This window comes from Phragmites australis, chromosome 13 (genome assembly GCF_958298935.1).
Source record: "Phragmites australis chromosome 13, lpPhrAust1.1, whole genome shotgun sequence".
In the NCBI taxonomy this organism is placed as follows: Eukaryota; Viridiplantae; Streptophyta; class Magnoliopsida; order Poales; family Poaceae; genus Phragmites; species Phragmites australis.
This window is the reverse complement of record NC_084933.1, coordinates 30,578,328-30,592,811: the sequence shown is the minus strand read 5'-3', so window position 1 is coordinate 30,592,811 and position 14,484 is coordinate 30,578,328. Positions and strand designations below refer to the sequence as shown.

The window sequence follows — 14,484 nt, the reverse complement described above, 5'->3', positions numbered from 1 at the left end:
TGCATTCGCGCTTCAACTTATTCTTAGTCGTTTACTATGGTAAGTATTTTCACTATCTCACTTGTAAGATTTTTTTCTTTTCTCTTCAATTATACTTCTAATGAGACTAAAGGTAGCTTCAGAAGAAACTATAGATATTGGAACCGTTAACAAATCTCGTGCTAACAGTGAAAGCACTGGATAATTTATCTTGTGCTCATGCCACCATTGCAGTATGTTGAATTTTTTTTTGTTCATGATTGATAACACCGCTGTCGATAAAGGTAGTTAGCTCCTCTCCAAATGTTAGAATTACAGCTCTCGTAGTCGTAGACGATCGTGACGAAGAGTCTAAACTTTTTGATAAAAAACCTCCACCAAATATTTTTTCCTACGTTATCGTCTTCTTACTTATTGTATGTGCTAGTGGAGGTCATTGCAGGCAAACTCCGATATACTTTATTTCATATTTACTATAAGCATCTAATAACTTAGAACGAACATTAATATAATGAGTAGAATAATCATGGTCAAGAATATCACTTAGAATTGTGATAACTCTACAAAACCCTGCGATTTTAGCTCTAGTATCTAAAATAAAGGCAAATGCATACAACAAAGGAATTTCTTTCCAATATTTTAAATTTTAAATTTCATAGGAACTACACAATCTCTTATAAGATTGTCATTTTTATACATATTTAAATGAGTAGCAATTTCAACAATATTATGCACTACTAAATAAAATATTAGATAATAAACTACTAATAAACTCACAGTCGAATAAAAAAATTCAGGAAACTCTAGTATCATTTTGGCAACATACTAATGTGCTTTCGTGAGTAAAGTTTAACCCTCATATTGATGATAGTGTGTATGAATAAACATACCAAATACGCTCTTATATGTTATCATATTTTTTAGCGTCAAGAAAGTAGAGTTCCATCTTACCGGTATATCCATAGCAAACTTACGTGAACGCATACCCATTGCAATATAGTACTGCTTATATGCTGCAATTCGTTGATTAGATGAGTTTACAAAAGATATTGCAGTAAAAAAATCGTCTAGGTATTATCATAACCTCTTCAAATCAGATTTACTACAAGATTGATAAAGGACAAGCACATCATTGATATATCAAGAAAGATTCAGCATACGTACTAAACAATAGAGTAATAATATCTATAGCTTTAGAGTTTGAACCAGTATCATCTGAAGTGATAGAAAATTTTATTTATGAGACCAAAATCTTCAACTACTTAAGATTTTTTTTCAGCAATATTTTCACAGTATACGCATTATCAATCAACCTAAAACCTATTATTCTCTTTTCTAATTCCATTATTACAAGCAAAGGGGGGGGGGGGGGGTCTGGTCTTGCCGCTCGTGCCTCGCGCATTTGACTTACCGCAAGCGGTATCCACTGATCCACACCGCCCCCACCCCCGAGCCCACAGCAAAACAGCCGAAGGCGTCGAGCAATTAACGAACTCACATGGGGTCCTAGTGCGTTTCATTCATCTATTCCTAGTGCTCCAGCCGTACTACCCCAGCAGTAACACGGAAACGAAAACTTTCAGAAAGAACGCGGGCTACACTTGCAATTTGCAAAGAAAGAAAAGAAAAGGCAACGGAGCGCATCGCGCCACGGCACCAACTCGCCACCCGGAAGTCGAGTCGTCACCGGCCCATGAATTCTGCTGTTCCTTCCGTCCCCGCACGTCCTCCGGTCCGGGCTTCCGGCTTGTGGGCACTACTGCCGTGCCGAGCGTGGCGTCCTGCAGAGCCGGAGCCGCTTGCTCACCCAACCGCACCAGCGGCCGGTTTCCCCCTTCCCGCGCCGCTCGCTGCCGCAAAAACCCCACGAAATCGCAGAACCAGCATGGCGGTGGCAATCTCCACCTCCCCCTTCCCCGCCGCGCTCTCCGCCAAGCCCTCCGCGCGCTCGCCGCGGCGCTCGCCCGGCTTCCTCCCTCTCCACGCCCACCGCCCCCGCGCCCCGCGCCTCGGCCCCGTCGCCACATGGTACGCGCGCCAACCCTAGCTCCTCATGCACTCGCGCCCTCGATCCCTCCTCCTCATACCGGTGTTTGATTTGTGCGACGCTGGCTCGTTTCGGCTGGCGCAGGAGCAGGTTTCGCACGGAGGCGATGAAGACGCAGCGGGAGAAGGAGCAGACGGAGGTGGCCGTCGAGGAGTCCTTCCCCGTGAGGGAGACGGCGCCTCTGGATGGAGCGGACGACCCCATGGTTTCCACGGATGAGAGCTGGGTGGTGAAGCTCGAGCAGTCCGTGAACATTTTCCTCACGGTAATACGAGGTGGTGAATAACACCAGATTTCCAAACATAATTGAGCGCTTTTTTTTTTTTGTGCTCAGAAGGCCTTGTAAGCGTGGTCCGGTTGTTGAATGTACATCTGGGTGGTTTTACATGTTGTTCTTTCTGCAGGAGTCAGTGATCACGATACTTGATAGTTTTTACCGTGACCGCAACTATGCCAGATTTTTCGTGTTGGAGACGATTGCTAGGGTGCCGTATTTTGGTGAGGGCTCCGTTCTGTATGCTTGCTATAGCCTGAAGGTCCCTATAAATTTTGTAGTGTTGATTTTTGGCAAATCATTTTATTTTTTGTTTTGATGTATGCTTGGTTATTATACAGCATTTATATCTGTGCTTCATATGTATGAGACCTTTGGCTGGTGGAGAAGATCTGATTATATAAAGGTTCACTTTGCTGAAAGCTGGAACGAGTTCCATCACCTCTTAATCATGGAAGTATGCCTCCATATTTTTGCCTCTCTATCAGTAAAATCATGTGTGTAAGCCTTACAGTGTTATGTGAAAGTGCTATTGTGCCTTCCTTCTATTCTGTTAGTACGCATATTCTGTTTTCTGTATCAATTATCAGGTTGTTTCTCTAAGTGAATTCAACCTACTTATTGAGCCCTTGACCTGATTATGGTATTGCATATTGCTTACTTCCTTTCACCTCTTGGCTCATATCAGGAATTAGGTGGCAACTCTTTATGGGTTGATCGTTTTCTTGCACGGTTTATGGCATTTTTTTACTACTTCATTACTGTTGCGATGTACATGCTGAGCCCAAGAATGGCATGTAAGTACGCTTATCTGCTAATTATGAAGTAAATGCTTGTTTTCTATTACCATGCTTTTCTTTTGTGATGATAACACTTGCACTTGCTAATCTTATATACAGATCACTTTTCTGAATGTGTGGAGAGGCATGCATACTCAACTTATGACAAGTTTCTCAAGCTCCATGAAGGTAAGACAGCCTTAATGGGATTTTTTTATATGTTCTGGTTGTGCAACATTTTATCATGATTTTAGCATTTTTATCGATGTGAGGCAGGGAGGGTGAGGGTCCAGTCGTTTTAAATTTACGCTATCATCCTTCAACCTATTTTTGAATATCTCATTCATACCAACCATGTAGAAGCCTTAAATTGTTTCAAGCCATTAATTGCTCCTGTTCAATCATTCTGATGTCTTACATAGTTTTGAAGCTCGCCTGGTAATTAGGAAAGCTGCTAAATCATTCTTACTTACACTTACAATTCGATGATGTTAGTTATTTGTTTCTCTTTTCTTTTTAACAGAGGAGTTGAAAAGACTGCCAGCTCCGAAGGCAGCTATAAACTATTACCAGAATGAGGATCTTTACTTATTTGGTAATGCCTTTCATTGGCCTGTATCTCTTAATGTTATATATTAATCATTACCGTCTATGCTTATCATTTACATGCCTTTTTTCTTTCTCAGATGAGTTTCAGACAGCAAGAGTCCCATGTTCTAGGAGGCCTAAAATCGGTAAACTTGCTATTCTCTCGTTCTTCCTGTAACAGCTACCTTTTGCTAATTTATTTTTTCAGAAGGAAGGTGAAATTAGTTTCACTGATCTGCCTAATGAAGTCATGAATTCATTGGGAAACTCTGCTGGTGACTGTCGGTTACTGAGACAGACATAATTTAGGACCCATCAAATCACTGTTTCTATTCCATGTTCACTGACTTCTGGCCTTCTGGTTTGAACTGTTTGTGTTGACGTTAAAAAGATATTGAATTCACCCTTCTATTTCTCTGCCATAAGATTATCGTATGTAAGTGCTCACTGTTTCCACTACTGCGTTGCAGATAACTTATATGATGTGTTTGTTAATATACGAGATGATGAGGCAGAACACTGCAAGACAATGAAGGCCTGTCAAACACATGGAACTCTTCGTTCTCCTCACTCCATGCAGAACTGCTTAGAAACTGATACGGAATGTGTAATACCTGAAAACGATTGTGAAGGTATCGTGGATTGTGTCAAAAAGTCGGTTACAAGTAAAGACTGAGACCTGTATCTTCGTGTTCAGGCATCATAGATTTCAAAGTTTTGATGATATTCTGTTTGTTTTTCTTTCCCCCCTTAAAGTTAGGAAATAGTTGTCTTAGTTTTTCTTTTGGCCTGGATCGTACATTACAGAAGTCGGTGTAGATGCAACACAACTTAATATCTTATGTATGAAAAGATGCCAATTCAGGCTGTAAAACATTGCAGATTCGCTTGCAGTGTTCTGAATGTGATTTATTAAACGTTGCAATCCCATTTGCTTTGTAAATTCACAAACACAATGTCCAGGGGCATCATAGATGATTCGCATGTCCAGGAGGCACGGTGCGATCCCTCACCGTAGCTCAAGATTAAAATGAGAACAGTTCATGGAGACGGTCACCATAAAATGTCTTCCACACAGAACCAGTGTACAGGTTATATCATTATTCACTTCAACAAACCGTTATATCAGCTATTCTCTGAATATATTTTTTCCATACCACTGTGCTATTATTGTAACGTTAAGACTGTGTATGTGCCTATGTAAACATATGTAGAACTGAGGTGTGCAGCAGAGTAGACCAGCATTTTCATGCTCACATCTTGCATACTTTGTCATCTTTGCATTCGCCCTGCGGAAGGACAAAAGCAGTCAGTAAACTGAAGCTGCCGATATGTTCATTCACACGCAGACAGTATGATTAATACAGAAATTTTAGGCAGAGGAGACGAGCTCGTGACTAGAAGGCTAACTTACTGCGGTTTTTCGGGATGACAAAATCTCTTCTAGTGGAGGTCGACCTGCCATAGTAGGAAAAAATGATCAAATCGTTCACACTAATGCAAAATATTCAATACACTTCATTTGCAAGTAAGTTTCATTAAAATGGTTTTAATCCGATTGTTTCATTAAAATGATTTTAATCCGATTACCACAATAAACAGAACAATATTGTCAAGAGTCAATCATATGCAAAGTTCTTAGTGGTTAAACCTGTAATTTGCATACGGTATTTTGCCCATACACCATATACTGCATTTGCTAGGGTAGCCACCTGCAGAGTATCACAACAAGATGAATAGAATAAGTACAAATGTCGTAAGAAGATTAAACTTACACTAACACCGCTGGAAAAGCTAATGTTCTGCTACTAGTATATAAAAAGTATGCAGCTGAATGGTAACCCTCTGAAATGAATGAGATAAACTGATCATATGTTTTGCTCTCTGTAAGGACTTACAGGTTCATACTTAGTAACAGCATAAACCCATCCAAGTCCTACTTCCTCATACAGTCTTCTAAATGCCTGCAATTATAAAACAATTACTACCTTTCAAAAACATAATATTAGCATAAAACATACCTGATGCATAGACTAAACACAACTAAATTCTGAATAGGCCCATAAGAAATCTTATTTTTCTTGGTATTGCACTCATACTTTGTTAAGCTGGCACTACAGTTTGGAGTGATTCTTTCGGATCTTGGGTCAAACTAACTTTCTTGACGATAAAGTCAGACTAACTTCAATGGAAAGTTCTTAAGCAAATATTTCACTATGCTCAACACAATTATTGTAACAGTCTAATGATTATAAGCTCTGCATGTTATAGTGTCTTGGACGTCATCAAGAAAACATTAGTATCTGAGCTTGCTTCGCTTTGAAGAGAACAATCTTGATTTTGAACATAGTAGAAACTCATCTACACAAGCACAAAACTATGCATTTATGCACCAACAAAGAGTATTTAGGTGACCACAGGAGAAACAGATGTGTTACAGGTTCGTGGTGGTGAAACATCTAGTAATTCATTAATTCCATGTCTAACTCAACCTTTAATTAGCTGCAAAGATATGTTCAAATTAGTCTGTTTTACTATGCAACAGTTTATCTGGAAGTAAGCCAGCAGCCTCTGCCTTTTGAAAAGGACGATCCCCGAAAAATTCAATAGGACATGATGTGAGTGTCATACTTCAACATCTGTGACGACAGTTCCATCTGAGAGAATGGCATGTATCCTCCCCATAGCCTGAAAGCAGAAAATAAATTTACCTATGTGGCCACAAAACATAACGCGGACAAGTCTGGTTCCAGTAAACATATTACTAACAAGTAGTGCTCCTATGCTCTCCCAAGAACTGGATTGCAGGAACCAAGTAGTATTGTTAGTAGTGGAGTATAGGGTGGTTATAAATCAGACCCTTGACGTGCTTTAAAGTTTGCTTTTCACCTTTTGAGAGAGCATAGAAGCACGAATACTAACGAGCTAAGCACAGTCAAGAATTTACAAACATAAGTAGTTGGAGTATCAGAACAACAGTGCCTAGTACAAAACGACAGCCATCAAAGATTCAACATCAAGTGCTTGAGCAAGGATAAGAAAGGTCATAATTCAATATTTTTCAGTGGACATAGAGAAATTCATTGCAGTCTTTTGTGCATGCCAAAAATTGCCAGAGATTGTTTATGTGTGTGCTGCTACTATTTCAATGTAACTTTTGTACCATACCTTTTAAGAAACCAAACATGACATGAACGATTTCAGCCATGAGAAAGCATAAACTGAGGAAAGAAACAAGTGAATCTAGTAATACGCACAGTTTCATAATCAAGGTCCTGATTGTCCTCTGGAGAGTAATCTTTCGAGCTTATGTCAACAAACTTTATAGCTGCATAGGATTTGTTTCTTTCTCTCAGCATGTTTACCTGTACAAACATGAGAGTTAGTACAAGCAAATTTAGTTGCTCTGATATCAGTACAGTGGGTGTCTATTTTTTCTGGCCATCACCAACATTTATCAGTGAATAAAATCCTTTCAAATTCAAATAAATACGAGTCAAAGTGTGGGCCTTTCATGAGATAACGCTGCACACTGAGCTCATAGCATAGCTAACACTGGTAAGTGGGTCTTAAAATATAAGATTTATGGTGGAGAATTCTGCAGTCTGCACTGAGTGTCCCTGAAAGCATGGGGTTTAGATATCTCAGCTGAAGTTCTTAGATGTAAGGTAGTTTATCCTGAAATTTCTACCCAGGTACACTAGGCTCATAGCCAACTATTCTCAGCAGTTGATTAGTCATCAGTGACCATAAGACTGGAAAGGGTATTCAGGCAACTAAAGATAATAGGAACGAACACATTATTACATTCAGAATATTTTAGGCAATTGAAGCATACCCCTGGGATATTAAATAGATGCAACAAATCTTGTTTCTGTAACCGGGCCAAGACAAAACAACTTCTGAATGCAAAGTTACCCGTACAGCTTATCATACAATCAGCAATGCTATCACAGTTATATGTTGCCATTAGATCAACATGCTCAAATAATCATTGCCTTATTGGAAAATGAAGCTGTGTTATTCCTAAGATGCATCATAAAGTTCTAGGGCAACATTGATTGTGCAATGGCTGAACATGACAGGTCCCACGAACCATTTGTTGTACAACATACCTCACGCATACAGAGCGGGCAATCACCGTCATAGAGCATCTTGATCCTCCATCTTTCAGATGAATTACCCCCATCCTTTAATTCTGATGTAGGGGCTACTTTCACGTCGGAATGAACTTGGCATCTGCAAGCTGAAGTTCAATTCGCAATTAATAACAGGATTTACTGTATAAAAACACAGACCTAACAACACATTTTTCGTAGCGAAGGGAATAAACACGGAATAGTTTTGTGGGCTTCCTCAAGTCTCTAAATGCTACTCATTTGAGTTCTTTTTTTGCACGATAAATTTGAGCTCTTATCTAAATCACTTTGCACGAATGATCTCCCAATGATCAGACAATGCAGCAGAGAGTGTGAGATCAAGCCACGCAGCATCACAACCTAGCAGTTCAACTCACCAAAAACAATCTACTTAGTTCTGATCGAAGTACGCGACTTGGTCACCACAGGATTCATGAGTAAGCACGATCCACCAATCCCCCTTCCTCCCCTCTAACGACGAATCGAGGACCGCGAAATGGCTAGCTAGCTTACCATTCAGCGCAGCACGGCGAGAGACGCCGAGCGCCGCGGCATCCCACCGTCCCGGCGGCAGGACCCGCGCCGCAGCGCGCGGGCGCGCGCGGGGCAGCAGCGCCGCTCCCAGGCGGGCCAGCGAGCTCGTCATCGGCCTCTCTCTGTCTCCCTCGCGACGTCTCCGTGAGCAGGTGGCGAGCGAGGAGGCTTCGGGGCGCAGCGGTGGCCGCCTGTTCAAATGGGTTTCGCTCCTGGTCGGCCTTGCTCCACCGCGACGCGACGACATCCCCAATTCTCTCCACACCACCAGTTTGTTTCCCACGCTCTCCTCCGGCATTTTTAGAAGCGACATTACCTGCTGCTGTCAGCTCCGTAGATCCTGATCTGTACCGTCGGACCGGCGCATAGCCACATACTTGCAGGCTTGCCGTGTGTTTTTTAACACTACTACAACCTTTACACATATATATATACACTCGATCACAAGTATACATTGACACACTCACAAAATATTTATCGAAGACTAGATATATTAAGTTATAAGATTGACGAAGTTACTTTAAACATCTTGTTATTGATGGATATATCACATACTATTAAAAATATTCTACTTTATTGTGAAACTCATTTATAAAGTATCTAGTTTACTTCAGGTTTTTCGGTTGTCAAATAATCTTTTCATTTTTCTTTACCCCAAACTACTAAAAACATAGCAATTCACTCCTTGATGACATATGTATTTTTTCTCTTCTATTTTACAAGCCCTTGTCTTAAGTTACATGCTTTAAACGATAGATTATATCATATCCTATGTTATAAAGCATTTAAAGATTTTTTTTGACTATTTGCATTTGTCATCTATCACCTGACAAAAAATCCAACTTTAAACGTGACTCTTGTAAGGAGGCGAAAAAAACAGAGAGGGAGAAAGAGACAAATGTTAGTATGAAGCGAAGTGATTTGATTATATTAGTTCGGGGGAGTAAAATGAGATGAATAAAAATGTAACAGGTATCCAAACAATAAAAAAAACTTCAAGAAGTAAAATTGACCTTTTTGGATATTTTTCAGTTACAATATTAGCTAGCGAATTCAGTTGATTAATTTGACAATCATAAGTGAATATAACTTAATTTATGATTTAATTCAAATTCGAAATATATCATAAAAATCTCTAGAACCTAAACAGGTGTAAGCACATATATCAATCGTCTGTGTTATGCTATCTAATACTTTTACTGTCATTACCATGTTTAGGTAAGATTTTTTTTCCTGGTTACATTACATGTTTAGGTCAGAAATAGGAGTTGATTTGGTGCACATATGACAATGTGCAGCAAATGACCAATAGTGCTGTCATTACCACGTTAATTTCATGGTATGGCCAAGGTGCCAATAATTTTTTTGAACCATGAGCAGGAGCGCTGCTCTTCAGGGCGCTAATATTGTCTTGGTGCGGTTAGCTATATCATAAAGCATGCACCATAAGTATAACTTGTCTTAATAATTGTTTGTTGAAACATACCTCTCAACAATCTGATTTATAAGCATATGATAACTGGTGCAAATTTCTATCTTTCCATATTTGAACTATCCAAAATTTTTCTGCAAAAAAAATATATATCACGGATGACACTGCACACCACACTCACAATGAACGTTAATACTATAATTTACAATAGTGAGACATGTAATAGCTGCACCATTGGCTATGGATCGGAAAATCTTTACACCATTCCAAATTTGAGTCAAACCATTAGTGATGGCTGGGAAAATCTTTTACACTATTCCAAATTTGATCCAGTCTACGATTACATGCAAAATGTACGCATGCGTGCAGGGTCCACATGGCAGGCCCACGTCATCCGGTCGTGGCCCAATCACTCTTATCCAAATCGCCGTCGTTGAGAGGGCCCTCCACGAGATTTCGACGGCCCAGCTCCTTCCCTTTCCACCACGAACGACAGCCGGAGCACTTCTAGACCTTTCTGCACGGTGGAAAATATGATCCTGGTTTCTCATCCGGGTCTCAACTCTCGAGAAACCGTTCGAAAAGTAAAAAAGTATATTTACAGTCGCTCAACTATTACTCTGATTTCATTTTTGTTCATCAACTTTAGTATCAGAAATCTTTCATTCTCAAACTTTTAAAAACGTTTAGAACTCATCCCTGGATCCACTTTTGAGTAGTTTTACACAAGTGGCGTGCATGACTAGGATCCCACGTGGCTCGAACATGTTGAGTCAGTACCCATTCGTCTCAGTCTCTCTCTGGTGTACCAACATAGCATAACACAACCCGCTGGTTGGATGGTCCTTGATCTTGCTCCACACCGCCGGTGACGCAGACTTCCTGATATGAGCCATGACCTTGTCCACCTATTTTTGGTCCTCATTCCATCCCCTGTCCTGACTTGCCATTCCGATCGGTAAGGCTCCGATCCTCTTCTCCACGGTGGGTAGTGGCAATTGGGTGGCCAACATGAGCAGCGCAGGTGGCATGCACATCACGACCAGCAGGAGCAGCGTGGGTGGCATGCACAACACGACCAGCAGCCAGGGCTTCGGTGTGGTACTCCTAGCAGCACATAGAAGCTGAGGCGAAGCTATGCCGAGGAATAGATGGAGCTGCAGTCTCTTCTACGACGTCGGCAGCTACGCACGGTGGCAAGGACATGGGCGGCATGGTGCCCACGTAGCTCGAGGCGGAAGGGTTCAAATTGAAGCTACAAAAGGTAAGCTGGATTCTAGTAGAGGGTGAGGGAGAGAGAGGGTATCAAGGGCGAGGTATCGAGCTCGGTGGGAGGAAGAATATGAACAGGGCAAAGAATGGATGACCAGTGACGCTCGTTCTTGGCCGAGCAATCTAGAGCACTTCATGCTCTGAGGTTTGGCAAGGAGATAGAGTAGGAGAGGAGGAAGGTGATTGACTCAGATCAGTGAATGAGAGTATGATTCGCGCCGAGTGGCGGTAGCATGACCTTTGGTCGCAAGAGAGGGGAGAGAAGGTCGAGGCCCCTTGGGAAGATTGGCCTTGGCTAGAGCACCTCTAAGCTAAGATGGGGGTATGCAAAGGGATGGATTGGAGTAAGGATTGAGCTATTGGGTTGGCGATGATGTGTGACGGTTGAGACAGAGGCGGCACGACACTGATGAGAGGCGAGCTAGGGTCTATGCGATGGTGAGGGATGTCACACCCCGAATACGGGCCCACGCGACAGCCGCCACATAATTATGGATTAAAAACTCATAACCATGTTAAGGCAAAAAAAAAATACTCATATAAAATCAGTAGTTTACAGAGCAACTAGCAGAAACTTTATTTATAGGAGAAGTCATAATATACATGATTAAGTGTCTATTTATACAACTTATTTTGATGTGAATAAAATATTAAATACTACACTATTGATATATCCCAAAATTTCCCGCGCATAGCATCTAGTCGTCGATGTCTTGATCATGACCTTAAGATTCTACGTTTAACACCCAAAACAAATATGAGTATAAAATACTCAGTAAAATAAAGACATTGCATGCATAAATAAACCTGAATTATTCTAATATCAAATTTTCATTGTTTATTTAACTATGCAGAGATTGTCTAATCACTAATATTACATCATGTTTTGTACCACGACAAGGCCTGAGCTTTTCCTATGGATAGTCCCAAATGATACATTCAATGCACATGCTGCACCATACATATGAATAAAATAGTTTCGGCTACATGACTAGATCTTTCACTAGACACTTCCGGTGACTCAAAATGTATCAACTGTCCACATCAGTATCTATTCTACCATTAATGATCAACAACAGTATGAATGAGTGCTTGGAGTAGTAATTAAATAATGAGTGCTAATTTGGACTATGTGACATGGAGGATAAGGAATGGTCAAAGGAACTATGTACTGTGTTAAAAGATTGGACTCTATCCGAATGAAAACACTGGGTATTCTTACGTGGAGGATAGACCAGAGTAAAAAATGTTGTGCGCTATTTCTTTCTACCATAACACATGGTGCTTCTCAGATTTAGATATACCTCAACATCAATAGATCCCACAAGGAAGTGTCTCACCTTATTTAACAAATGATGGCAAAGCTAGGGGCTGATTCATGAATTGTGGGTGCTGCTACGGTGAGTATCACGTGGAAGATATATATAGTGAAAGTAACCATGTGCTGGCTTGATTTTATCCATGCAAAAAAAATTATGGTTGCTCATGTGTGACATACATGTGGGCCTCCAAGTTAAAATATTTAAATTACTATACTCATCCATATCCAAAGTGATCCTAGAATAACTCAAAATTATATATCCATGATAGGTGGGCCATATGTAGAATTTATCTTCTCCATTTAAGCTATAAATAATTAATGAAATTACCATGTTTAATTAGTATCAACAAATTATTTGGCTTATTAAATTTAAGTATTTATTGGCTAAGTCGCTGGTTCCTCACAAGGGAGACGGGAATTAGAACGAGGTCTTACCGGCGAGGAGGAATCAACGGAGGCGGCCCAGATTGAGTGCTTATAGCATCTAGCCCCAGATAAGTTGTAAGTATTTCTGTGATTAATGATAAATTATCTTGACTAACATGTGTGTTTTGAAGGGTATAAAAAAATATTCACAATGATGAGTGGTTTTATTAGTCCCTAAGGTGATATAATAGACGATCAAAGGACATATGCATCAAGATTAAGGATCTTCTAATTCTAAATGTTACAAAGAGAAGAAAAACACTTATAGTAGTTTAGATCTTTTTTTCTGAGTCTTTTGACCGTACTATAAAAGGGGGCTAAGAGTTCTAGCTTGATCTAGTTGAGTCTAGACAAGATTGGATGTACATTTATGATTTTATAACACTAGGTAGCTCAAAGAAACCATGGTTAAGATGCCGAGAAGCTAGAGCTCAAGAGTACTTGAATTGGACAAGTTCAGAAAATTTTCAATACACCATATGGTCTGACATTACCAGAGATTAAAACGCTAGAATATTTCTTAGATCAAGGCAAAAAGATCATAAGTACCATAGATGGTCTGGCGATATAAGACTTATGAGCATCGGAGATTTTTGTGTGGTGATGTAGCACCTTTTATTTGAAGTCCATGCCGGATGTTCCAGCGTTAATGAGAGGCTACGCCGGAGCATTTCTTGCAGAATGGTTTTCAGCAGCGTGTTTGATGAATATGCATGCAAGATGATCCGAAGTGTACATCGAAATATACACCGGAGTGTTTCTTACATAGAAGAATTTTGAAATCTGGATTTTATGGTTCTGTACACTGAATGATCCGGTGTGTGCCACAAGGCTTCGCTAGAGTATTTAGCAGGCTTAACGACTAATTGACAGTTGGCAGTCGGGAGTGGTTGAAAAGGATACACGTCGAATTTTTCGGCGTGTGTAAGTTAGTGCACATCGGATCATTCGGCGTTCACAGAAAAATGAGGCAGTTGGGTAACGATTAGATTTAGACTTCTAGCCTATAAATACCTCCCCACTTGATCTCATTCGGCGCTCTTGCGATCCAGAGGAGTTCATATAGTGCGTGCGTCATCTAGAAGAAAGAGATAGCACTTCGGTTGATTTTCAAGTCCCTAATTAAAAATTAAGGACATCATTAGTGCTTCAAAAGTAGCAAGTATGCTACTAGCTGTAGTTTAGGCTTGATCTTGGGCAAGTGAAGCTATTAACTTGTTACTTTTGGTAGTTGGTAACATCTAGCTGGTCTGTAGTGATTAGAGGTATCTCAGTGAGCTCTTAGAGTTCTTGTGGGAGTCCCAGGAAGAGTGATGTGTTTGGTTTGATGCACGTAAAATCGGAGATGGAGAAGTGGTAATCATGAGGAAGCACTTAGTCTTGGTGACTCAAGGGGGAGATATATCTTTGGTGGATGCTCCAACGAGTATTTATCTTCATGCAAGCTTTTAATCCTGCAATTTGATTTGTGTCATTGCTTGCTTGTGTAGTAACCTTGCTCTAGCTTGTTAGAGTAGTTATTCTATATTACTTCTAGGATAAGGTTGCTACTTATTTTTATTTTAATTCGATTGTAGCATTTTTATTTAGTGTCTAATTCACCTCTTCTTGGTCTTTCAATCCTTTCAGCATTTCTGCCTCGGTCGGAATCGAGCTCGGCGAAAGGCAAAAACGAAACCATGGTGATGAGGGG

At 40.4% G+C, this 14,484-nt stretch overlaps 2 protein-coding genes across 3 annotated transcripts; one reads left to right on the top strand and one right to left on the bottom strand.

Annotated features, from left to right (window-relative positions):
* The first annotated feature begins 1,571 nt into the window (after nt 1-1,571).
* Nucleotides 1,572-4,595, top strand: LOC133888207 (ubiquinol oxidase 4, chloroplastic/chromoplastic-like). 2 transcript variants are annotated; one of them, XM_062328359.1, is made up of 9 exons: nt 1,578-2,007; nt 2,111-2,291; nt 2,431-2,524; nt 2,642-2,757; nt 2,989-3,097; nt 3,200-3,268; nt 3,603-3,674; nt 3,766-3,813; nt 4,138-4,595. In XM_062328359.1, exons 1-9 carry the CDS (start codon nt 1,673-1,675, stop codon nt 4,341-4,343), a joined length of 1,230 nt encoding a protein of 409 aa, XP_062184343.1. In that variant the 5' UTR covers nt 1,578-1,672; the 3' UTR covers nt 4,344-4,595. The 2 variants fall into 2 exon arrangements, with proteins under 2 accessions (XP_062184344.1, XP_062184343.1); XM_062328360.1 differs by lacking the exons at nt 2,431-2,524; nt 2,642-2,757 and having other exon boundaries at nt 1,572-2,007.
* Nucleotides 4,596-4,713: 118 nt separating this feature from the next.
* On the bottom strand, nt 4,714-8,599 carry LOC133888208 (uncharacterized protein At5g50100, chloroplastic-like). Its single transcript, XM_062328361.1, has 8 exons — nt 8,320-8,599; nt 7,783-7,913; nt 6,925-7,032; nt 6,299-6,355; nt 5,566-5,631; nt 5,319-5,379; nt 5,082-5,125; nt 4,714-4,956 (listed from the first exon to the last, which is right to left on the bottom strand). The coding sequence occupies exons 1-8, from the start codon at nt 8,585-8,587 to the stop codon at nt 4,921-4,923; spliced, it is 771 nt and encodes a 256-aa protein (XP_062184345.1). The 5' UTR covers nt 8,588-8,599; the 3' UTR covers nt 4,714-4,920.
* Nucleotides 8,600-14,484: the final 5,885 nt, after the last annotated feature.

Excerpts from the sequence above, each read along its gene's own strand:
- LOC133888207 (XM_062328359.1), top strand. The coding sequence starts at position 1,673 with ATGAATTCTGCTGTTCCTTCCGTCCCCGCACGTCCTCCGGTCCGGGCT. Across the intron at positions 2,292-2,430 it reads CCGTGAACATTTTCCTCACG|GAGTCAGTGATCACGATACT; the intron begins GTAATACGAGGT and ends TTCTTTCTGCAG. Across the intron at positions 3,675-3,765 it reads TGAGGATCTTTACTTATTTG|ATGAGTTTCAGACAGCAAGA; the intron begins GTAATGCCTTTC and ends TTTCTTTCTCAG.
- LOC133888208 (XM_062328361.1), bottom strand. The coding sequence starts at position 8,587 with ATGTCGTCGCGTCGCGGTGGAGCAAGGCCGACCAGGAGCGAAACCCAT. Across the intron at positions 7,914-8,319 it reads TCGCCGTGCTGCGCTGAATG|CTTGCAGATGCCAAGTTCAT; the intron begins GTAAGCTAGCTA and ends ATTGAACTTCAG. Across the intron at positions 6,356-6,924 it reads AGGACCTTGATTATGAAACT|GCTATGGGGAGGATACATGC; the intron begins GTGCGTATTACT and ends TTCTGCTTTCAG.